This window comes from Phytophthora sojae (assembly GCF_000149755.1).
Source record: "Phytophthora sojae unplaced genomic scaffold PHYSOscaffold_5, whole genome shotgun sequence".
Classification (NCBI taxonomy): Eukaryota; Oomycota; class Peronosporomycetes; order Peronosporales; family Peronosporaceae; genus Phytophthora; species Phytophthora sojae.
In genome coordinates this window covers 4,045,415-4,068,894 of record NW_009258119.1, presented here as the reverse complement: position 1 = coordinate 4,068,894, position 23,480 = coordinate 4,045,415, and the positions used below count along the sequence as shown (strand labels likewise).

The following is a 23,480-nucleotide window of genomic DNA, read 5'->3' as shown; positions in this document are numbered from 1 at the left end:
AGACAGCTTGCAGCTCATTAGCCTGGGCCCGGGCTGTCTCCGCTTCTGCGACCACACGTGCCGTCGAGGCAGTCGCGGCTGTCGTCTCCAATTCGCGTATGCGAGCCGTCTCGCGCTGGAGCTCCTCGGCGTGGGCAACCAGCAACGCATTCACACGCCGGACGTCGGCTTGCAACGGGTCGTTCATCCGCTGGGCAGATACGGTCTCGGCCTGACTCTGAGCAAGTGAGTTGCGAGTGACGCGGAGATCCTCGACTAGAGCATCGCGCTGCTGTTCAGCTCTCGCCTGAGCTTGACGTGCCTGGTCGCGCTCACGGGTTGCAGCGTCACGAGTTTGCTCCAGAGCGAGGGACACATGTCGAGCCTGATCGCGCTCCACGACGACTGCGTCGCGCTCCTGCTCGAGCGCCGCAAAGTCCCGACGCGCTTGGTCACGCTCGGCGAGGGAGACGTCACGCTGCCGATCTCGACGGACGGCGGACTGGCGAGCCCGACCTCGCCCCGCCATGGCCGCGTCGAGCTGAGCTTGGACGGAGACGAGGGCAGCTTCCGCAGCAGCCAGCCGAGTGCGCAGGTCGTCGCGCTCAGCACGCGCGTCGTCCCGCTCACCGAGCGCGGCGAACAGCCGCGCCATAGAGACCGTAGACGTCGAGGGAGGGGCCGGCACCGCGGGGACCGCGGCGAGCCGTGCAGACAGGTCAGCTACCTGCGCTTGCGAGGCGGCGGGTTGGTTCTGCAAGTTGTGATAGTTCTCTTCCGACGAGACTTTGAACACCCGGAGTTGTGTCTCGGCGGCAGCCGTATGGCCCGCCATGTCACGGAGGCCAAGCACGCGGTCTTCGAGCTCGGAGTTGGCCCGCTCAGTGCGCTCGCGAGACAAGAGCGCCTGCTCGAGCATCACCACACCCGCCCGATAGCCTTCGCGGGCGTGGCAAAGGAGAGCGAGGTCCCGATCGTGTAGCACGGAGGCGTGGGCGGCCAAGCCGGCATTGTTCACTGACACAAGCTCATACTGAGCCCGAAGCGTTCGATTCTCCTGGGCGAGGGCGCGCACGTCGGCTACGAGAGCCGCCACCGAAGGAACTGGCGTGCCAGGTGCTGGAAGCGGGAAGACGCGCGGGAGGATGAGGACGGTGCGCTCCACTCGCGCAGACGACGCAGCCGGCTGCCTCGAGGTCTTCGGTATCGAGCACGTCATCGACCACCTCTATATCAGCAGCGCGTACGTCGTCGCGGCGAACCGTGGACTTGGAAGGAACGACGGCGATATACGGCGACGGGAGAAGCTTCAGTAGGACGGGGCGCGACAGACGCAGAGCGAGTTCTGCGACGGCACACCCACTTGGGGAGTGCGCGTGCGTGGCAGCGGGACGGATGTGGAATGGCGCCCCACGAGATGTCGCGCACCAGGGAACGAGTGACCGAGAGTGATGTCAGCCGACGAGGCGGACGGAATACGACGCGTCGAGATCGCCAGGGAGGTTGACGGGGTGATGGACCGTGCGACACGTAGACCAGCTGCGGAATCAGGCGGATCCTGACTGATTCGACGAGCCGGTTCGCACGCCCGGCTATGCGAACCCCGTCGACCCCAAAACCCGTCGAGGAAATCCCGCCGAGGAAATCCCGCCGAGGAAATCCCGCCGAGGAAATCCCGTCGAGGAAACCCCGTCGAGAAACCCCGTCAAGCCCAAGTCTTGATTATGCTACGTAAATCAGGTTGAAGGACGGTAGTGCAAGCACGACAGAAGTAAGGATAGGCACGGAGCGATAGGCTTAGCGAGCAGTAGTGGGGAATAGCCAGTAGTGAGGGCATAGGATAGGGTAAGTACTCAGTCCCGAAATTTCTCTGAACCACTCAGACCTCTCCCCTCCGGAAGATCGCCAGGTTCTTGAAAACCACCAAGCGTCGGCAAGCAGAGCCGCAAGGAACACGCGCCCCCCCGTCGCTCGCTGGCTCGGGCACTCACCCCCTCAAACCCCGTGCTGGAAACGAAGGCACGTAAAACGTATACCGGTTAGGAGGCGCTCGATAACGCGCAGCCTAGACGAAGGACTGCACGGCCTGATAACCGCTGCGCACAAGACCCCGCGTCGGCCCGATAACGCCACGCAACAAGCCCCAGGAAACGCCGGCCCGATAACGCCGCACGCCCAACGGGGTCTCCGAGGAAACGCCGGCCCGATAAGTCCGCACGCCCAAGGAACAACCGACGCCCTAAGACAAGGAACAAGCGCCCACTCAACCCCCTAACTCTGAAGCTTGCGAAGACTTGGGCTCTATATTCGAAGATACGCTACTCAAGATCCGGGAAATTGTCCGTCACGACCGCAGATTGGACGCGTCGGGTTTGTGCGAGGACGAACTCCGCGATTTCTGTGAGGCCGCTACTCCACACAAATCAGATTTATGTGGAATTACTCGGAAGACAGTGACGTGTACTCAGAATTAAGTAACACCTCAAACTTATCACCAGGAAGACGCGTGCAGGGCAATATTGGCAGCATTGTGGATGAGCTATCAACAATTAGTACTCAAGTGATCGACTTCTTGAAATTAAACCGAGCTTGGTCAATCCATGGATATAAGATGAAAATCGAAAATTTGAGCAGCAACGTTAATAAACGAAGCAATCTGCTAAAGTTAAGCATTCTGGAGCGATGCTAGCGTTAAGACCTGGTGTCAGCTTAAAAACCTAATAGAGAAACTTGTTAAATATGCTCACAGAGAAGCAGTACTTTTTGTGGGGGGCTGCCCCCCTCTCGATCCCCCCCCCCCAAACGACCTGCCTCCGCCCCTGACCTTATAGCAGAAGTCACTTCACAAAACTTCCACCCTGGCGCAGCTCAGTCATTGTCAACGACAGTGCGGGCGCGACGCAGAGACTCTGAAAACGGAAGACTACTGGACGGACATCGTCGCCTGAAATTGAAAGCTCTACCAGCCACCTCCCGCACATTGGAGATTCCGATCTCCAACTATCTGAATTCACGGGCTCCGTCCACCAACTTCCCGAAATCGAGGAGCCTGACAGCCTATCGCTGGGGTTCGATGAACCTGACCAAGATTTGTCTGACAACAAACCCGATATGGTCACATCCCCATACGAGTTGCTACGACGAGTCGTCCTGCTGACATATACAGTCAGGATTCTCCTGTAGCAGACAAAACTGATAGCGAGGCGAGAACCTCTATTAGCAGCGATGACGGAGCTGTATTTGTTGTTGAAAGCATATATGCCCGTAAGATTGTTGATATGCAGCGGCTGTGTCTAATAAAATGGGTAGGGTGGGAAAGACCGACCTGGAACCTGGCCCGTCACACTCCAATCGAGACGATCGGTGCGTTTGAAGACACAGAGCTGCGTTCGGCCTGGCCCGAATATATTTCGCTACAAGACGGACCTCCAGGGAGCAGAGTGTTTAGATCTCTTCCGTAGGTATAAATGACATCATTAATATAAATAATAAATAATGGTATTCTCTTCTTACTTACTCGTCTACTTACAGTCAGCAAACGTACAGGTAACAGTGAGTTAGTGTCTAGTAACTTTCACTAACAGCAAAACGCAGTACACTAGGTGAGCGCATCACTGCGCACGGTGGATGTAACCTGTCTTCATCGGAAATTATCTAGGGTTTAACTCATGAGGAAGAGCTCCTTGTGGCACGGTATGTTATGCGATTGTAGAAGGTTTATGTATTAATCGGCTGTTCTATATCAACACAGACTAGAAATAACCATCGATCGTACAGTCCATACTCTCATGGAAAGGGAATGAGAAGTCGGTGGACCAGCATTGGTGGAGCTATCAGCCGCGGCTTAAGCTCAAGAAATGCTTGCACATGACCATCTTCAAAGTGAAGCTGCCGTTTTTCTGGCTCGTCCTTTCGTCAACTCGAACTAGGCAACTTTAGCACGTTTTACATGCCCACACGTACTTGTTGAACACGGAAACTCGTCCCGGTAGGCCTATCCGTGAGCGGTCCACCCTAGAAGTACGTACAAACGCCTACGTGACTACTTCACCGCGTTGGGACATACTGCACATACGATTTAATCTAGGCAAACATGGTCACGTGGCTGAACCAGCATGCGATAAGGCATTTGGTACGTAGTGGAATAACTATTTGATGTGACGCACTAACGAGCTATGATGTACTATATCAAAGTATCAGCTAAAATCTTAGAAATGTGCTTAATCTAGACATTAGTCTTGAAACATCGATAAAATGTATTCGAGACAATGTCGGCTAGTCTAGTAGATCAGGTGAAGCAGCGATGTTGGATGTTAGAAATGGTGATGAATATATGGATGGAAGCCATTTCAATTGCTATCGCAACGTCTTATAACGGTTGACGCGTAGCAATGATAACATCTACGCATAGATACTTTGGGTAACCCATGGCATCTACAGTCTTGCTCGTCAAAGCGGATGCACCAGCGCGTGTTGTTTACTTTTAGTTACATTTAAGAAAATATTATCGTATAGAGCCGAAAGGTGAGTAAATACATGATTTAGTCCGTAGACAAAGGATATGCCCTCCAGCTCCATCATAACCAAAGCCAATACGTCCACACTACGAGTAATAATAGCTTTGTGCGGGTAGTTTGAGCGTGCCAGCGGTTTCATAACTGTAAATCATTCTACAGGTTGACTCAATTGTTAGTGAGTTGTACAGAAATCCTAAGTAATCTTGTAAGCTGTTGTGATTCTACGAGGGACGCGGCGCGTTCGTCGCGATTTTGAACTATGAGGTCACGCTATAGCTACTGTTGCCGGGTGAGCTGTAAGCCAACTCCGCGGCCGTCACGCGGTAGTCTTGAACATACTAATTAAAACACTTTATACGTTGAGTTGTAGTTCTACTTACTTGTGCGTACAGGTACGTTTCTAGTCGCAACCAGAAAATAACGCTGTAAGGACCTTGACGTTGATTGCAGTTCGCCTTCTACCCCACGGCTATTTCTGGCAGAAGTCACCTACGGACATTCCAGCCCCAGTACGCCCTGGGTCTCGCACCTTGGTTGCCTAGCTGCTACATGCTGTTGCCAAGATTCACATTATTAATAACTCGCGCCGACATAAAGTGAGTCCACCCAGATTCACATTAACTCGCGCGAGTTAATGTGAAGCCACCCAGATTCACATTAAGTCGGCGCGAGTTAATGTGAATCTGGGTGGACTCACTTTAAGCCGGCGCGAGTTTATGCGAATCTGGGTGGCTTCACATTAACTCGCGCCGACTTTATACGGATCTGGGTGAACTCACTTTATGTCGGCGCGAGTTATCGTGGTCGTATTGTTATAACAATAATGTTTATAATAGATATAGTTATTTATGCCGACCTGAACTACTGGATTCTGAAGCTGCCATAAGAGCGTGGTGCCAACAAGTGGAGTCTTTTCGTTACATGTACACGTAAAACACAGTATGCTTTGATTCATATTAACACGTGGGTGTTATATGTATTATGGAATCGCCGTAATTCACTGGGGCTCGGAGATAGTTACAGTGTATTATGGACTTGTGAACGGGCCGCCTTTTCTGTATGGTTAAAAGGTCAGGGATCGACCCCTGGCTTTGTATCAAAATCAAATCCATTTTGCCGGCGCCCGCAAATCTGTTTGCTGGCGCCCCAAAACCGCGGTTTCTGTTTGCTGGAGCCCGTTTGGTTTTGCTGGCGCCCCATCTCGTTTCGTTTTCACCCTAAAAGGTGTTTGTTGGAACCCCTGCCTCGATTACTTCGAAGTACGTGGCAATCGTACAACGTAGAGATACATGGACACAACAACACAAACGGTGGTACTAAACTTGGAGGAAGCAGAGAATAAAACAGGTTTCATAGACGGTGAGACCTTCAGTTCAGTCACGAACCCTTTGTTAAGTATGTGATTTTTGTCCTAAAATTAAGGAAGAAACCAACAATTTCTATGTTACATATTACATTTTTCAATCACCATACCGTACAGGTTCGGACAGGATCGGACAGCTCGGACATTCGGACAACCTATGAAATTCGATCCTATTGAATGTGGTCCATGGAGTGTGGTTTACATAAATCTTTTTCATTCCTCTGGCACGGGCGGACAGGCGGACTGCGGCTGTTTGGCGGACACCGGCCTGAGAGCAGCGGCCGTCAGCAGGAGCAGCAACAACAGCAAGACGTGCGGGACGTTGGCGCCGTGCGGGGCGGCGGGTCGTACTGCGGCTGGTCCTCGGGCGGGGTGGCGGCCCTCGAGGCCAGCAGCAGCAGCGAGCAGAGGCCAAGGTGGTGGAGGAGGAGGAGGTGGTGGAGGAGGAGGAGGTGGTGGTGGCGGCCGTCAGCAGGAGCAGCAACAACAGCAAGACGTGCGGGACGTTGGCGCCGTGCGGGGCGGCGGGTCGTACTGCGGCTGGTCCTCGGAGGACGAGGTGGCGGAGCGGGCGTGTATTGAAGCTCATGTAAGTAGATATCTATTCGGCTAATGAACGTATGAATGGTAAGACGCTTCTAACACAGTTGCTACCAATGCCTTCGTCTACGACTTGTTGTTATCGTTGTAGGTCTCGAGCACGTGCACCGGGGCGTCCTCTAGATCCTTACCTTCTTGCCTGAGACGCTGGTAATTCCTGATGCGGTCGTTGAGCTTACCTTCTGCGTCCATACGCTTCAGAACCTTGACGATTGTGCCGTGCGATTTTGCTTTGACATGCTCAGCATCCAGGAAAGCAAGTACGTTTGCCTCAGCCTCCCGACCCGAACTCAGGATACGTCCCTTGGCATCGCCCTCCTCTGTCTGGGTAGTGAAGAATGGCGGTGGCAGTGAGGACGTCGACTACGTCGTCTCGCAAGCTGAGTCTGTCCGTGAAACCCGTCGCAGCCGAGAAAAGCTTGGCTTGGAGCAGGCGAATCCGGTGCAGAACCAGAGGATCGAAGTCCTCAAGAGTAGGTAGCCGCGACGCAGAGGTCCGAAATAATAATTGCGATCCAATAAATAATTGGGTTTTGCAATACTAATTTTTATTATTGGAGATCAACGATTCCAATACAATACAGTATTGTACCAATTATTGACAATTAATATGAAAAAAGGTTGCACGGCGCCAAACATAGCAAAGTACGTCATAAAATGATAGTTAGGTCTATATACGCAACGATTAAGGTGTAGTAAAAGCCATAATGGGCAATCAACATCTTTAGAAACCAATATGTACGCAAGGCAGAACATCAATGACGTCCAGATGTAGTGAATCCCGCCGAACACATCACATCAGGGAACGGCAGCGGATGGCAATCCACTAGGGACTTGAGCTTAATGTTTTGATGTAGTGATTACGCCTTTGAGGCAATTGTAGGAGAAAAAGCGAAGTGGGTCCGCGAAGCAGTTGATCATACAAAATGCTTAGTCTGTAGCCTCATACCAGGTGCACACACTATGAAGTGTTTCTGTGTGAAGCTTGACTGGTCATGATGCGGTGAACCCATTACCTGTGGCTCGCGTGGGTCACCGCCGCGACATGCTATCGAGCCCTTAACTGCGGTGATACCAAGGTGAAACCCTGGAATCCACTACACCAGATTTACGATATATAGCAAGATCCAGATATATCTCCCTCACGCATTACTACCGGTAGGTTGTTTAAGCATCCACCATGCAAAATTTTCTAAAGCAACACCCCAAAAAGTGTTTCTAAACGACTCTGTAATCCTATGACGCACAGAAAGTGGTTTATTTCTTCTGTAGAAATGCCTCAAATTGAAGAGCAGTATATTTATATTGCGGCAATTTTTATTATTTCTCCTTGCTGAATTGTAATTTTTATTACGGTCTGATCTCGCACTAAATTCAATATAGTACTGTATTTTCGGACCTCTGCCGCGACGTAGCTTTAAGATCCCATCCAGCTAACGATTTTCCCACTGTTTGGTCTTCCTGCGTCGTGCCTACTATGTAGTTGAACGCTTTGCTCACAGCACTCATGCTCCACCCTCCACGGTCAAGGATCCAAGGAGTGCTGATTTTGCTGTCACTATTCGCGTTTTGGGCAGCTCCACGGCGAAACGAATGCGACGACAGCCCTGGGGTCAGGTTCGTACCTTCACTTTGACAAACGGCAGCCCACTTCTGCAGCACGCGATTGACATACGCGTGGATTCCAGGGACGCTTGCCGTTTTTGCAGGCGCTTTCTTGATCGGCGGTTCCTTGCTGGGGCTTGGCAGGGGGCCGGTACGCGCATCGAGCAGTTCGCGAAGATGTGTTTCACCAATTTCAGTAGGCAGGATTTCTTGTGTATCTCGGGGAAGCTGATCCATGAGAAATTCGCTTGGAGTCGACTGCATAAATGTAGCCAACGCTAGAGCATGAATTGGGCAGGAGGTAAAATCGTTTGGGTCGTGAAATATCGACGCTCCTTGGTACGATGCGGACTTCATTCGTTTAAAGGTGATAAACAGACACCCACCTGTGTACCACCACAAACACAATACAAAAACAAGGTTAAAAACAATTAGGCAAATTATTAGCACATGCACTTACCAGGATAAACGGCGACCTGGTTTTCATGAGACACATAGTGTCTGAAGATCGACCCAACAAATACCACAGGATGTTGAGGAGGGCTGCATCCTGGTAGTCCTGCGGAGAAGCTGCCCCCTTCAAAATCGCCAAACTGAGCGAGCGCAGATCGCTTTTGGTGCATGGTGGGGCCTGGTGCGTGAAGTCTGTGCCTCGCTTAGAGCAGTACTTATCCAGGATCGATGCAATCTTTTGTAGCCGACGACCTACCACAGCACTTAGAGCAGGAAACAGCTCCAGTAGGTGGTTTTTGACGTTGCCAAAGTAGCTAGCCACCGAGTTCTTGGACAGCAGCGAGCCCTTTGAGCTTTCCTTAAATGCTAGATACACTGCAAATTTGTCGAGAACGATGTACAGAATATCCCCCGTTGAGTCCCCACCTACAAACTCATAGATGGCGTTGGCGCTGAAGCCCTCCGCGACCGCGAAGCGCTCGAAGGCGTTGAAAGCCGTCGAGCGAGCCCGCTGGGAGTTCCCAGGTATGAGCGCCTTCGTCGACATGAGTCGTTTCTTGAGTGGCTCTGCTGTCTCGTCTGTCTGGCCCTCTCGGAATTAATATATGTACGAATATTGACGATATTTTTACAATATTTCACTTACTGACCTTTACTATGAAAATATCAAATATTTATATGATGTTCGGACAAAATATGTCCGAACTGTCTGAAAGTTGGCCTTTCTCAAACATGTACAATTTACGGTGTGCTGATTGGGTAAAATACTGACATCGCGGAACTCTATTGGACAGATCCTATTGTAAGATTTTGCTGTTAATTTCCTTGTGTCCGAACGGACACGATATTGTACCATATTTGTCATGATGGACAATGGAGGACAGTGTGCAAGATACTCTCCTTATCGAACTAAGCAAGGATTTTCTGTCCATAACAACAAGATGGTGTATCTCTCGAAAGCGATGCCAGCAGAAAAGTTTCTAACTTTTGGCCCTTTAATTTGGGGGCCGACACACGCACAGAACCAACTTTTGTGTGTTTCTTACGACAGGAAGGCGTCCGACTTTTGGTCTTGGTAATTTCATTTTTTATGGATGATCCACCTATTGGGGCTACTCAAGCCACGAGCAGCTCCTGTAGAAATGCCTTCTTCTCCGGAGACTCGCGGAAGAGCGATCTTCACACGACACAGATAATTTCATTAGCAACACGAGAAAGAAATGCAATTATACTTCTGCATGGCAGCATACCTGACGAGAGCAGCGAGTTCCTTCGATGAAAACGCGCCTAGGATTCCGCTGTCAAACTTTTCACGAACTGTTGCGAGTGGATCCATCTGTAGGCGTATACAAACACATACAGAAATCGTTAGATACGCATGTTCAAGGGGTTGGAGAGGAAACAGCGATGCATTTGTACCAGAATTGCAGTGAGTTTCGAGAGCCTTCCGATACTTGGAACATGCTTCGCGGCTTGGGCGGGGGATGCAAATAGTGTTTCAGACTGCTCAAATTAAAAGGATAGCAGTTAGAATACAAAGACTTTGCCTAGCAAGATCTTTTTCTTTACGAAAAATGCTTACCTCCAGAAGCAATGACAGCAAGTGATGCAGGTGAGCTCCAGTGTTTTCGGAAATTTTCTGCAGTTTGAACACATTAGTTTAACGTTAGACAGAGAATTGGTAGCACACGAGCGCAACATATGACTTACCGTTTGACTCAAGATGCCATTCACAACGTTCTTTACAAGAGGCTCAAGCATCCGCGACATCACTTTGTTGTACACGGCTGTCGGCAACCCTTCTTGCCACGAGGAGCTCATCCCATTCAGTTTATAGAGTGTACTCTTCAAGAAGCTCTCGACAAGCTCCATATCATATTCCGAATCGAGGGCTCCAAGCGACTACACCGGAAATATGTCACCGCAAGTTAAGTAACTCGTCAAAGATTCAACTGGTATGCCGCTTCAGTAAACGTACCGGTAGGGTCTTCATCCCAGATGCTACCTCGTCTAGTTGGGCAGTGACATACGAAGTCAGTGCGTGCTCGCCGTCATCTCGAAACGAAGGTACCATGTCGATCATCGTGGCAGTTTGGCTGAGCGGTGCTGGTAACCTACATCAAAGCACGTATGGAGTTAGTACAGAAAAGTACGTATGTCAAGAGCTACCATGCATACCGATGCTTGTAGAGATGCCCGATAACGAGCATGTGATACGTGATGTAGAGACAATCGTTGTGATAAAGCATGCAGGCCCGCGAGTCATTCGCAATATCGTCTTCGTATAACGTGGGCACAATCGTCCGGAACAGGAAGAATAGATCTCGAGACGTCTGGAAAAGCAACTTCGCGCTCATTGCGTCAGCCGTGCATGTCTCAACCAGGGTCTGGTGCGCCAGTTCCACCACTTCGTGCGCACATACAGTCACACGATAGTCAGGTATCTGGAAGCAGCTACTTTCGACATCATCAGCGTTAGAGCTGACGAGAGAGGAGCTCGCTCCTGAACCCCCTTTGCCTCCTTTTTTGCCAGTGCCTCCAGTTGGATTAAGGCTGCATTTCTCCGTGGCACCAGTGATTTTAACAGAATCATGGTAGCCTTGACGCATTAGATCGCGTCCACGGCTCAAAATGGCCTGTCGCCGCTTCTTACAGTGTAATCTGAGAGCAATAAGAGCATCAGTCTCAATAAACCACGTCGTTGAGCTATAGCAATGAGCTGCAACGTACTGGTTGAGTTGGTCGACGAATCCTCGCAGCTGACTATTGCTGCTAGCCGAGAAACCAATCGCTACTAACGTGTTCTCCAAGCTCGTAACCTAGACGTGAGAAACAGCACATACTCAGTCCCTATCATTAACTGTGCTAGCCAACAGTATTGCACAACATTTTTGACAAGACTTACCGTGGTAACGAGCACATCTCGGTATGCATCCAGCGCGGCAGCATCCTGTGGGATTTTATCCTGTAGCAGGTTCATGAGCTGTGCCTCGAGGTTACCAGGGATCTTCCACATGAAATCCCCGAGCTGGTTCATCAACTCGGCGTTTCCCGCGAACAACTCCGCGTGCACGAACTGAAGCACGCTCACGACATTTGCACACTTGCTCTCTACCTCGCTCTCAGCCGAGGAATCGTCGACATTCACATCCTGAGCCACAATTCTCAGTGCCACCCCACTGTCGTCGCGCGTCAGTTGCACTGAGCTAAGTGGCATCTGCAGCATGGGCTTGATGAGGTGCTGGGAGACGGCCTTAGCGATCTCTTTCAACTTGGGCGTGAGTATCTCCAAAACATCGCACGCTCTCCAAAAATCACTGCGTCGTTCCTCCATCGACACGTTTGTCGTCTCAAACTCGTTCTCGACGAAGCCTGCCGTCACCTTCAGCGCGCCGTCTTTCCACACGGCAGTGCAGGCGAAGTACCTCGCGAGCTGGTTCAGCAGTCGGTTCTTCTTGCTCAGCAGCTGCAGCTTCACCACGCGGATGATCTTCCGGTCCTCCACGTTGCCTCCTTCTCCCTGTTCAGCCTCCGTTAGCTCGCGCACGAGCCTCTCGACCTCCGCGACGTTCTCGGACGCGGCGACGAAGCGCTGCTGGTCGATGGCTTCGTCCACGTCGCCCAGCAGCCGGTCCATCTCCGTGAGCTGCTCGATCAGCGTGAGCATGGCCTTGGACTGCTGCACCTGCTTCTTGAGCCGCTCGCGCTGCGTGAAGGACAGCAGCAGCTGCGCCTCGGGCGCCATCTCGCCGCTCTCGTCCAGCTGGAGGCGGTCCACGGCGTCCAGCAGCGCCACATTCAGGTGCCGCATCTTCTCCTGCAGGTCCGAGGCGTCGGCGTCGTCCCCCGCCATGGGGAACGCGTGCGACGCGCCCCATTTGGCCGCGATCTTGACCGCGTCGGCCGCCGAGATGGCCGACGACGACGCGTAGAACGAGCGCAGCGCCTCCACCACCTCGCCCCGCACGTGGACGATCTCCCCGTGGGTCTCCTCCAGCTTCCTGCGGACATGTAGAGCGGTCAGAGGCGACGAGAGCGCAGAGCAAGAGCAGAGCGAGCGTAGCCTCCTTCCTTACCTGGTCAACGTGTCGAGCGACGCCATGATGCAGCAATATTGTAGTCCAGACTAAAGTTTAGTCGGTACAAATATTGTGCTGACTAACTTTTTTTTGTGATTTGTGCATGCGTGTCATCGCATGGCTACATGCTATTTGTTTTGACGGGTGATGAAATCGATGGCCAAAGTGCGTTGCACTCGCGGCCGAAGCGCTTCACAGTCCATTCGTCCGACTACATCGACCTGGCCGCCATGATCTCTGCGCTCGCGTGGGTCCCGAAGGGCGCGTCGCGCCGCATGCCCGAGAAGTTCAAGCTGACGGATGACGAGATGAAGATGCTGCGCGAGGCCGCCACCGCGGAGGAGGAGGAGCAGCAGCTCGCCATGGAGGCGGCCATGGCCGAGGAGGACGCTGCCGCTGCGGAGCAGAGCCAGGAGCAGCAGCAGGAGGGCAGCGACGGACTGCCGGCCTCCTTCAAGATGGACGAGTACGACGAGGAGGACGACGACGCCGCGATCAAAAACTACGTTGGCGGCGGCGGTGGCGCCATGGAGGAGGAAGAGGAGGAGGGCGATGAGCAGGAGGACGGCATGCCTGATGAGGAGGGCAACGTGGCCATGGAGGACGACGAGGACGACCAGGACGACGAGCTGGAGATGGACAAGGACGACGTGGAGATCCGCCCCACGGACAGCGTCATCCTCGTGGCCAACACGGAGGAGGACTTCAGCAACCTCGAGGTGCAGGTCTACGACGACGAGAACGGCGCGCTGTACGTGCACCACGAGATCAACCTGCCGGCCTTCCCGCTGACCATGGCCTGGATGGACTGCGCGCCGGTGCCGCTGGACCCGAGCACTGGACCCGTGGACGGCAGCTTTGTTGCGGTAGGAACGTTCAAGCCGGGCATTGAGATCTGGGACCTCAATGTGCTGGACGTGCTCGAGCCGTCGGCTACGCTTGGTGGCGAGCAGGACGAGGACCTGCGCGATGTGGCTATGCCCAAGATCTCCAAGCGGCGGAAGAACCGCAAGACGGCGCTCAAGCCTGGCAGCCACCAGGACGCCGTCATGTCGCTTGACTGGAACAGCAGCCACCGCAACATGCTGGCTAGTGGCTCCGCCGACTCGACTGTCAAGGTGTGGGATATTACCACGCAGAAGTGCCTGTACACCATGGCGCACCACAGCAACAAGGTGCAGAGCGTGCGTTGGAACCCCGCCGAGACGACGGTGCTCGCGAGTGCGTCGTTTGACCGGACGATTGTGGTGCTGGATGGCCGTCAGCCCGACGCCTTCTCTAAGTTCCAGTTGAGTGCTGAGGTGGAGAGCATCGCGTGGGCGCCGCACAACCCGAGCACCATCGTGGCGTCTTCGGAGGACGGTGTTGTTGTGGGCTTCGACGTGCGAATGAACGGCTCGGCCCCGCTGTTCCGTTTCGACGCCCACGCTGGCGCCGTGTCGGCCATTTCGTTCTCTGCTCAGGTGCCTGGTCTGCTGGCGACGGCTGGCGTTGACAAGACTGTCAAGCTCTGGGACCTCAAAGATAACTCGCCTGTGTGCGTCACCTCCAAGGAGATGAACGTGGTACGTAGTTGCTGGAGCATCGTGTGGTGTTTGAAGTCCGGTAAGTTGACTGTTGTATTTTATTGTTGCAGGGCGAATTGTTCTCGCTGGCCTTTTACCAGGACTCGCCGTTCATGCTCGGTGTCGGCGGCTCCAAGGGTGTGCTGGCGCTGTGGGACACCTCCGAGAACGAGGGTGTGGAGCGCCGATTTGGCTCTCGCATGCAGGGAGCGGCTACCGCTGCGTCCAGCGATATCTCGGCGTCTTTCCGGTCGCCGTACCAGCTCGGCGAAGAGCTGGCGGCTGAGGAGGAGCGTGAAAAGCAGCAGCAGGGCAAGAAGAAGTCGGGCAAGGGCAAGAAGGGCAAGAAGCACTAGATAGGCAGCTACTACATATAATAAAGATCTTGTTTGCAAAGTGCGTAGCTTGAGAGTACGTGGGGTTTTGAATACGCTGTTCATTGGAAGGTGGCCTCCACATTTATCACAGTAGTGTATCCTTCAGGATCTTACACCTCAGATCCATTGCTTGTAGCGGAAGTACAGCTGCAGTGCCGCGGCAATCGCGATCGCAGAGACCCAGAAGAGTGCGTAGCCATAGCGCTCATGGAGTTCCGGCATGTCATCGAAGTTCATGCCGTAAACGCCAGTGAGGAATTGGCCTGGAAGGAAGACGGTCGTGACCACAGTGAGCGTGTAGATGACGTAGTTCATCTGGTTCGCCTTTGCATCGCGGTATTCTTCCGTGAGCTGGCGGCACATTTGGAGCTGTTGCTCGATGTCGTCGAGCACCTGAACGACGTGATCGTGGACGTCACGGACGTAGTCTGTCACGGTGGCGTCGAAATCCTTGCTCTCGATGATGTTCTTGAGCACCTCGCGTGCGGGCTTAAGCAACCGAGGAAGTCGGAACAGCTCGTTCTTCAGAAGGCGCAACGAGCGCAGGTCAAAACGGTGCCGCTCTTGATCAAGCTGGTTCTCGAGCTCAATAAGGCATTCCGTGATGGAATCGACAACGCCTGTCACTTGATCCACGATCACGTCGAGCACCGAGTACACGAGGAAGTTAGCGTCGTTATGCCGCAGCTTGGAGTATGGCACGGCCAATCGGCGATTCAGCTCGGTCCAGATATCACTGTCGCCGCCGTCTTTGACCGTGATGACCGTGTCATTGTCCACGACGAAGATAAATACGTGCTCGATCCAGACTTTGAGTGGATCTTCATCCTCGTCCTCGGTGTCGTCAGTGGCAGCACTTATGTTGCGGTGGAACGAGCCTCGCCTCTCCTTGGAAAGAGTGGGCAAGGGTGTGCCGTGCGAGTCTCCTTGGTGCGTGCACGAGTACAGTCGATTACGCTTGCGCTGCAATGGGAGCCCTTTATCCGGCCTCAATTGCAGCCTCAGCACAGGGAACACGAGAAATAAATGTCCATCGTAGCGGTCGAACTTTGGGCGCTCGTGACCTTCAATCGTGTCCTCAATCGCAAGCGGATGCAAACGATACTTGATGGCCAGCCTCTTGAGGTTCAGACTGTCGCGTCCGTCCAGATTGATCCACCGCACATTCACCCAGTCGGGTCGATGCGCCGTGAAGAACTCGTGCAAGTTTTCCTGTCGCAGCACGAAGCTCTGCAGCTTGGTGCTCGAGAAGTCCGAGACCGACATGGACGCTTGCTGGTAGCCGATCGTCTTCATCTCCTGCACCGCCCCTTCATCAAACATGTGCATCAGCTTGAGGCGGTGCACTGCCGCGTCGAACTGCTGCAGCGTGATGCGCCCACTTTTCAGTCTGTCAATGCTCTGCACCAGCTTCAAGAACACCGCGTCGTCCGAGCATCGGATGCCGAGCGTCCCCAACGCTGCTCGGAACCCTTCGTACGACAGCTCCCCGTCTCCTTCGGGCCCCGCACCTTCAAAGGCCACACGGAGTCGCGACGGGGTCACGTCGAAGTACGGGTCCAGCATGTTGAGCTCGTCGTCGTCCTCCAGCGGTCCGTTGAGCGGCACATCGGCGAAGCTCTTGTAGTTGCCTGGACTGCCGTACCCGGGGCGCGCCGTGGGGCTGAAAAGGAAGGAGATTTTGTCCACGCTCAGCTGCAGCTCCGTCGTCTGCGTCTGGCTGCGGCGAGAGGTGCGGGAGTCCCCGCTGTTTACGGCCTCCGGGTACGACGAGAGCTCCGAGTCGCTGCGTGGCGACGCGTCGGGCCGCAGCAGCGGGGTGTCCTCGTCCACAGGGTAGAAGTCCATGCGCTCCAAAAATGACGCATCGATCTGCGACTTTGAAGGAAGAAATGCGACTGAGCTGCTCGCTGGCAGTTACAGGTTGACAGCTGGTGATTGGTGGAAAAGATCTTCACTTGGTTTCACTATTTCTTAGCGCTACTCGAATCATCTACGCACGCCATGCACTTCAACTACAAATGATACTCTTTTTTTTTCACTATTTGGCGCACTTGAGCACTTCTCGCTCGTCCCTGTGGTCAAGAGCCCCTCGAAACCACGAGAAGTAGTCGCCGAGAGCGAACTTGGCATCTTGCGGCTCAGGGCTCGCAATGAACTGCAGGCGGAGCCGCGTGGCGAAGGGGTGCTCGGTGCTGTGCGGCTTCTGAGAGCACCAGACCACGTCTTGGTTCGAACCACTTGCGTGCTCTTCATGGACGATGGCCTTGCTGCTTTGACTGCTGGGTATTGCCATTGCGGGCCGCGTCACCTCCGCTTCGCGGGCGAGTGGCATGATCGCCATTTCGTACTCGCTCTCGGTCGACGGGGTCCGGATATAATAGTCGTCGTCCTCTCCTGTCGAGTTCTCGTGTGGTGACGGCGGGTCCATGAAGTCCACGAAGCTGCCAGTCATCGGGTTCTGTGATGCGTGTGGGGGTCTAAATCGGTAGTCGCCCTGCTTGCTCTCCTCACTGCCATCGTTGTCGCTGAATCCAAACTCCTCCGATACATAGCCGTCTTCCAGTGCTGACAAACTCGGCGACGTCCCGGGGTACGGCCACGTGGGGAACGTCGGTCGCTCGGCTGCTGCCTTCTCGACGGCCACCTCGAGAACCATCTCCCAGTTGTCGTACGTCGCGACGTCAGGTGCGCGGAAGCGAACGCGCTTGCGTTTGGGCCCGTACACGAGACCGAAGCGTAGATTGTGCACGTCCTTGCCCGACACCGGCAGCATTCGAACGGGATGGACGCTGCCTCCAAGGTCGATCTCCAGGTCGCCCCCGAACAATGCGGACCGCTTGACGTGGAGCACCGGCACCTCCCGACTGGGCTCGCAGTCAGCCAACTCGCGCTTGAGCACGATGCTGAGCGTGGACTTGTGCCTGTTGTTACGCTGTTAGTAATGACGATAATCTGTTGAGTGCTGCTGCACACTCACTCACTCACTCACTCACCAGAACAAGTGGCAGGACTGCATCTGCATGGGCGTCTCGAGCGTTGTACACCGAAATGTGGTGGTGGTGGTCATCGTCATTGCGCGATGCTTCCTCGACACTTGCCGAAAGCCCGCGAAGTCGAGGAATGAAAATACGCAGCGACCAGTCGCACCGCGTTGCTGGCCTCTTGCTGGCCCGCTCCACGATTGGAACGCCACTGTTCCAGGACGGCACCTCATTCAGTCGATGGCGGGCGCGTGGGGCGGCTTTCGCGGATATCAGTCTGGATAGAGGCGCCTCCGTCTAATGGAAGGCGCAATTAGCTCCACTATTTAGCAGTCATCATCGACAACTCTTGGCTGAAACTCGAGCTGACCGTATGCTTCTCGAAGCTAAGGTATCTTTCGCCTTCTGGGTGGAAGTATGGGTCTTTTAATTATCAGGCATCTATTTTAACCCGCTGTGCTATTTAGGGTTTACGTTTATCACCCACGTGATAAAGCGGGTTAAATCAAAACACCCACCTCATTCAAGTAAAAAATCCAGTCGATCCATCACTTGCACTTGCAATAAGACTGAGAGGAAGTGGAGGTACCATGCAGGTGACGGTGACTTCGGCGGACGGCAGTCAGGTGGCGCAGATCAGCGCGGAGCCCACGCAGCAGCTCGGCTCCGTGGCCCCGCAGTTGCAGCAGCAGGTAAAGGCTTCTCCCCTTTGCTGGCTCAGAGCTTATTAAGCCTACTCTGCTGACGTATCATTGTCGTTTATCATAGTTCGGAATCCCCGCGGCGTCCCAAGTGCTGATGCTGGACGGCAACCCACTGCGCCTGGACCAGACGGTATTGAATGCAATGGGGCGGACGTGTTTGCCTCCTCAAGTTACTGACGAAAGCTTTTGCGGTGCGTGACAATCGACAGTTTGAGCAGGCGGGTGTGAAGGAGGACGATCTGCTGGTGGTCATGCGCAATCCGTCGGCTGCACCGGCTGCTGCGAGGCCTGGATTGCCCAGTGCGGCGGGGTTCACGGCTCGTCCGGGCATGAAGCTGCACGAAATTCCGGTGGGTAGTGAGTGTGCTTGAAGTATTTCAACAAGAATTGTATCGTGACTGTGGCCGTGTGCTTCGCCACGGATAGGGCAATGCCTCGCCTGAAATTCTCCTTGACATTATGGACAAGAACCCCCAGCTTCTTGCAGAGGTGAGTGGAGTGTTTTGCGTGTTTTGCGTGTGTTGTGCTGATTGCGCGGAAACTAAAACAAATTGTTGCAGCTGCAAGAAGGCAACCCCAAGTTGGCAGCAGCACTTCAGACCAAGAGTGTGTCGGTACGTGATGTCACGGCCATTTTATCGATTGTGACAATTTTAGTTAATTCAGACCTATTTCGCTTTGGATGTTGGATTCTGCAGGATGTGCGCATGGCATTGATGCAGATGCACATGGAGGCTGCCTCCCGCAAGTTCGAGGAGCAGCAAGAGATTGAAGCCCTGGAGCGAAACCCGTTCGACGCTGACGCGCAGGCGAAAATCGCAGAGCGTATCCGCCTGTCGAATGTCCAGAAAAACATGGAGATCGCTATCGAGGAGATGCCGGAAGCGTTCGCGCGTGTTACGATGCTTTACATTCCCTGTGAAGTGAACGGAACGCAAGTGAAGGCTTTTGTGGACTCTGGAGCGCAGTCGACCATCATGTCGTCGGTAAGGGACTCCGTTGTGCTAGCATCGGTATGTGAAACGGAGGCTCACATACCGTTATCGTTGATGTCTTCAGAGCTGCGCGGAGCGCTGCGGTATCATGCGTCTGGTAGATAAGCGTTTTGCTGGCCAAGTAAGACCAATCGCTTTTGTGCATTGTTATGAAAAAATGGCGATACTCACGTTTATCGCTTGCATCCAACAGGCAGTCGGTGTGGGCACGGCAACAATTATCGGCAGAGTGCACATGGCCCCACTGAAGATTGGCAACGAGTTCTACAACTGCAGCTTCACTATTCTGGACCAGCAGGGCGTGGACTTTTTGTTCGGCCTGGACATGTTGAAGCGGCATCAGGTATGCAATTCCAGCCCAACCTTGCACAGTTTGGGTTTGCAGGTAGTACTAACCAATTCATGACGTGGTGTAGTGCTGCATTGACCTGGGCAAGAACGTTCTTCGCCTCCATGAAGGCGACCAGTTCCACGAAGTTCCTTTCTTGCCGGAGCATGTACGTATTACTGCTGCTTAGCCTCCTATTGGCGCGTGCAATGTACTCACAATGTCTTGCAGGAGATCCCGTCGTCCGAGAACCGAGCGGCTTCAGCGCAGCCCCCGGCCACAATTGGCGGCGTCCCCGTTCCGGCTTCAACCCCAGGATCAACTCCCACTGGCGCCCCACGGGTCCCTGCTCCTGCTCCTCCTGCTCCTGCTCCTGCTCCTGCTGCCGCTGCTACTCCTGCTGGCGGCGAGAGCAACGAAGCGAAGATCGCTCAGCTGGTGGCGTTGGGTTTCCCTGAGCAGCGGGTACGTTTCGACGGCGGAGCTCATGCTTGTTGTTGCTGCTGCTGACATCTGCGACGTGTGTTATCTTTCTTTCACTATAGGCGATCCAGGCGCTGCAGACTTGCAACGGCAACGTCGAGATGGCTGCAGGTCTTCTATTCGAGAGCATGTAGAGAGCTCTTTTAACCAATCAAACCACAGTTTGAGCCCGTTTTTGTCGAATCAAACACCATGTCTTCGGTCCCAACTCCATTAGCAATAGCAGCAGGCAATAAGCGGCGATGGCAGGCGACGACGAGTTCCGCGAGGACCTGTACGAGATCCTGGGGCTGGAACCCGCGGCGGATGAGCGCCAGGTCGCCCGCGCCTACAAGAAGAAGTCCATCCTGCATCACCCCGACCGCGGCGGAGACGGTACGAGGCGCCAGTCGCTGCGATCGCGAGGCCAACGGAAGAGCGTCTAACACCTTGTTCTGGATCTCTCACTGCAGTGCAAAAGTTTCTGGAGCTGACTCATGCGCGTGACATCCTGCTGGACCCCAAAAAGAAGGAGGCCTATGACAAGAAACTGTCGCGCGAGCTGCTGGCCAAGAAGAAGCAGCGCGAGCGGGAGGCGGAGCTCGATGGCAAGCGCAGACAGATGCGAGACGGTATGGTACAGTTCATTATACGGCTTGTTCCTCTTGTTGGGTGTGTATGGCTAACTGTTTTTTTCTTCTTCTGTTGTTTGATGCAGAGTTGCTGAGGAAGGAGCAGCACGTTGAGCGCAATAGGAAGCCCAGCGCCAAGCAGCAGAAGGCGGAGCTGTCCAGGCTTCGAGAGAAGGCGTTGGCAAGGCAACAAGAGCTGCAGGAGCGTCTTGCCAAGGAGGCGAAGCGACGATCTGAGGCCAAGAAATACCAGGAGGCAAATGGCGCTCCGAAGTCACAGCGTGCCGTCACGTTCAAGTGGGATAAAAAGCAGTACTCGCACTCGGACGATACGCTGAGTCGAGAGCTGCGTTCTTACGGCGAGATTGAGGCTATCAAGATGAAGACGTCGTCTGCAAAGGTGGTGTTTGCTGAGGCTTCAGCGGCCGCAAATGCCGTTCGAGTTGAAGGACACAAGGACTGCTGGCGAGAGGTCTCGATCCAAGGTCATATCGTCGAGACAGACGGGTTTACGTCGGCGGAAGACAAGACGGCGAGCACCGCGTTGAAATCCAAGCGCAGCGTGCCGACGCTCCCCGGAGGACCCATCTCACTGGAAGAGCACTTGGCGTTCGAGAAGACCGTCCTCGCCGCGTTGCGTGAGAAGGCGAAGCTGCAGCAAGCGCAACAGCAACAACCCCCTGTGCAATCACACTAATAGAAGATAGGTTCGAGTGGCGCATATTCCTATATAGGTGGCTTGGCTAAAGACTATCCACCTTCTAACAGCAAAAACACGCCTATGTAGCTAACCTAACGCGCTTTCTCGTTTGACGCAGTCATCTGACGCAAGAACTGCACCCAGCCAGACGAAATGGCCACGACCTCTTGGCCCTGCACGTACATAAACGACAACAGTCTCCAGTTAGCACTCAAGTAGCAGCACAAAGGTCATTGCAAGAGCGGCTGATGACGCACCACATCGTTGAGGTGCTCCATGTTCTGGTTCAGGATGTGCACGTTCGACACGGCCTCTTGCATCTCCTGCAGCAACGACACAACTGTCAGTACTCGACCTATTTACTATTTACTATTGCGCCCGTTGACACTTGCACGCACCTCGCGGATTTCGTCTTCAAGGCGCTTCTTCTCCTTCTGGAACCATTCCTTCACCGCCACCACATCCACCATACCCACGCACACACTATCAGCCTAAGCCCCGCCTCAAAAACGTGTTCCTCCACGCACAGACTCACCCGGTCGGGGCCTCCGCGTGAGTCTCTTCGCACGTCGTCCATCTCGGTCAAAATTCGATGAATGATGTGCGTCACACCACTCTTCCCCTACCTAATTGCATCTCATTCTAGATCGTAGGTCACTGGCGTCGTCCTTTCGCCTTCAGCTACACAATCCTAATTCGTACCGGGGGGACACCAAGTCGGATCATGAAGTCGTCGCTGCTGCTGACGCTGCTGCTGCTGGCCATGAGCGCCGCCTCGCTGGGCGCCGTGCAGTTCGACATCCGGCGCCGCGCCGAGAAGTGCCTGAGCGACGAGGTGGCCCAGGGCAGCCTCGTGGTGGTGCACTACAACGTGATCGGCGGCGTTCGCGGCAAGTCGGGCGTGTCGCTGGCCATCACGGATCCGCTACGCAAGTTCCTCAAGCAGGACGCCAACATCGACACGTCGTCCGACGACATCCACAAGTTCTCGTTCACGGCGGACGCCGGCGGCAACTACGCTGTGTGCTTCGTCAACGGCAACGACAAGCCCGTGCGCGTCATGCTCGACTTCAAGCACGGCGTGGAGGCCAAGGACTACACAGAGGTGGCCAAGCGCGAGCACCTCATGCCCGTGGAGAAGGAGCTGCGCAAGATGGAGGACACGGTGGACGAGATCCACCGCGAGATGCTCTACATGCGCGAGCGCGAGGCTACGATGCGCAACACGAACGAGTCGACCAACTCGCGCGTGCTCTGGTTCAGCTTCTTCTCCATCGTCGTGCTGCTCGGCATGGGCGTCTGGCAGGTCATGTACCTCAAGAAGTTCTTCAAGAGCAAAAAGCTCATCTAAGCGGCTGAGATCCACTGGACCCGCTCCGTGGATTCGGGCAACAGCTTTTTACATAGATGGCGGGAATTGGACACCAGGGACTCAGTCCAGCTTTAGCGCTGATGGATCCACTAGCGTCAGAGTTAAGCTCGAGCTTCCAGCTCGACTCTAAAATACAACCAGGCCTGACCTGGGTCCTTATTCCACCAAGAAAGTACTTTCGTCAAAGCAGATTCCCTCAATTGAGAGAGAGCTTCATATTTTTAGTTGAAGTTGTAGGTGGCTATGGTGTCCGTTTGCGTTCCCGAAATGGAGCATTGAACACTTCCAGCGCCGATGCTGCTGCCAGGCTATTTGCAACTTGGTCTGTGGCCCTGCCTGCCTTGTTTAGCTTTTGCGTGTTCGCGTGTTTTGCATCGATTCGAAGGGATGGCGGACTTCCGCGACGCGGTCTCGAGCGACGACGACCAGCAGCACGTGGACGACGATGGCGGCCCGGCATGGGAGACTGCGCCGGACAACGACGACGACGAAGAGGATGAACCCGGTAGCGAAGAGGACGATCGGTTCTCGGGTCGGTACCGAGACAACGAGCACGCCGACGGCAGCGACGGCGACTTTGAGGACGCGTGGCTCGATGACTACCTGCCGGATGCAGTCGACATCCCGCTGTCTAACATGCACACGGGCGAGTCAGCGGGGCCGTCAGAGGACGAACGATCTTCACTGCAACACCTAGGCAATGACAGTCAAGATGACAACGACAATGCCGTGGTCTCGCGAAGGTCCAGTTTGGTTCTGGAAATG

General features: G+C 54.2%; 9 protein-coding genes across 9 annotated transcripts; 4 read left to right on the top strand and 5 right to left on the bottom strand.

Annotated features, from left to right (window-relative positions):
• Positions 1-1,430: 1,430 nt before the first annotated feature.
• PHYSODRAFT_333840 (hypothetical protein) lies at positions 1,431-6,452 on the top strand (the record flags this gene model as incomplete). Its single annotated transcript, XM_009531063.1, has 3 exons — positions 1,431-1,500; positions 6,098-6,189; positions 6,252-6,452. 3 exons carry the CDS (start codon positions 1,431-1,433, stop codon positions 6,450-6,452), a joined length of 363 nt encoding a protein of 120 aa, XP_009529358.1.
• Positions 6,453-6,730: 278 nt separating this feature from the next.
• Positions 6,731-9,064, bottom strand: PHYSODRAFT_510213 (hypothetical protein; the record flags this gene model as incomplete). Its single annotated transcript, XM_009531062.1, has 3 exons — positions 6,731-6,925; positions 7,846-8,450; positions 8,515-9,064. The coding sequence occupies 3 exons, from the start codon at positions 9,062-9,064 to the stop codon at positions 6,731-6,733; spliced, it is 1,350 nt and encodes a 449-aa protein (XP_009529357.1).
• An 821-nt stretch (positions 9,065-9,885) lies between these two features.
• Positions 9,886-12,526, bottom strand: PHYSODRAFT_509438 (hypothetical protein; the record flags this gene model as incomplete). The annotated part of the gene is made up of 7 exons (XM_009531061.1): positions 9,886-10,020; positions 10,100-10,156; positions 10,228-10,419; positions 10,496-10,631; positions 10,696-11,153; positions 11,244-11,336; positions 11,423-12,526. Coding segments are annotated over 7 exons (2,175 nt in total), but the record flags the coding sequence as incomplete, so codon positions are not given.
• A 444-nt stretch (positions 12,527-12,970) lies between these two features.
• PHYSODRAFT_561350 (hypothetical protein) lies at positions 12,971-14,563 on the top strand (the record flags this gene model as incomplete). Its single annotated transcript, XM_009531060.1, has 2 exons — positions 12,971-14,182; positions 14,233-14,563. 2 exons carry the CDS (start codon positions 12,971-12,973, stop codon positions 14,515-14,517), a joined length of 1,497 nt encoding a protein of 498 aa, XP_009529355.1. The 3' UTR covers positions 14,518-14,563.
• A 92-nt stretch (positions 14,564-14,655) lies between these two features.
• PHYSODRAFT_505313 (hypothetical protein) lies at positions 14,656-16,386 on the bottom strand (the record flags this gene model as incomplete). Its single annotated transcript, XM_009531059.1, has 2 exons — positions 14,656-15,897; positions 15,946-16,386. The coding sequence occupies 2 exons, from the start codon at positions 16,384-16,386 to the stop codon at positions 14,656-14,658; spliced, it is 1,683 nt and encodes a 560-aa protein (XP_009529354.1).
• Positions 16,387-17,077: 691 nt separating this feature from the next.
• On the bottom strand, positions 17,078-17,599 carry PHYSODRAFT_444664 (hypothetical protein; the record flags this gene model as incomplete). The annotated part of the gene is made up of 2 exons (XM_009531058.1): positions 17,078-17,462; positions 17,535-17,599. Coding segments are annotated over 2 exons (450 nt in total), but the record flags the coding sequence as incomplete, so codon positions are not given.
• Positions 17,600-20,274: 2,675 nt separating this feature from the next.
• PHYSODRAFT_510309 (hypothetical protein) lies at positions 20,275-21,340 on the top strand (the record flags this gene model as incomplete). The annotated part of the gene is made up of 3 exons (XM_009531057.1): positions 20,275-20,407; positions 20,485-20,643; positions 20,730-21,340. 3 exons carry the CDS (start codon positions 20,275-20,277, stop codon positions 21,338-21,340), a joined length of 903 nt encoding a protein of 300 aa, XP_009529352.1.
• Positions 21,341-21,435: 95 nt separating this feature from the next.
• PHYSODRAFT_260653 (hypothetical protein) lies at positions 21,436-21,813 on the bottom strand (the record flags this gene model as incomplete). The annotated part of the gene is made up of 3 exons (XM_009531056.1): positions 21,436-21,516; positions 21,601-21,666; positions 21,742-21,813. 3 exons carry the CDS (start codon positions 21,811-21,813, stop codon positions 21,436-21,438), a joined length of 219 nt encoding a protein of 72 aa, XP_009529351.1.
• Positions 21,814-22,106: 293 nt separating this feature from the next.
• PHYSODRAFT_333832 (hypothetical protein) lies at positions 22,107-22,694 on the top strand (the record flags this gene model as incomplete). The annotated part of the gene is made up of 1 exon (XM_009531055.1): positions 22,107-22,694. One exon carries the CDS (start codon positions 22,107-22,109, stop codon positions 22,692-22,694), a length of 588 nt encoding a protein of 195 aa, XP_009529350.1.
• Positions 22,695-23,480: the final 786 nt, after the last annotated feature.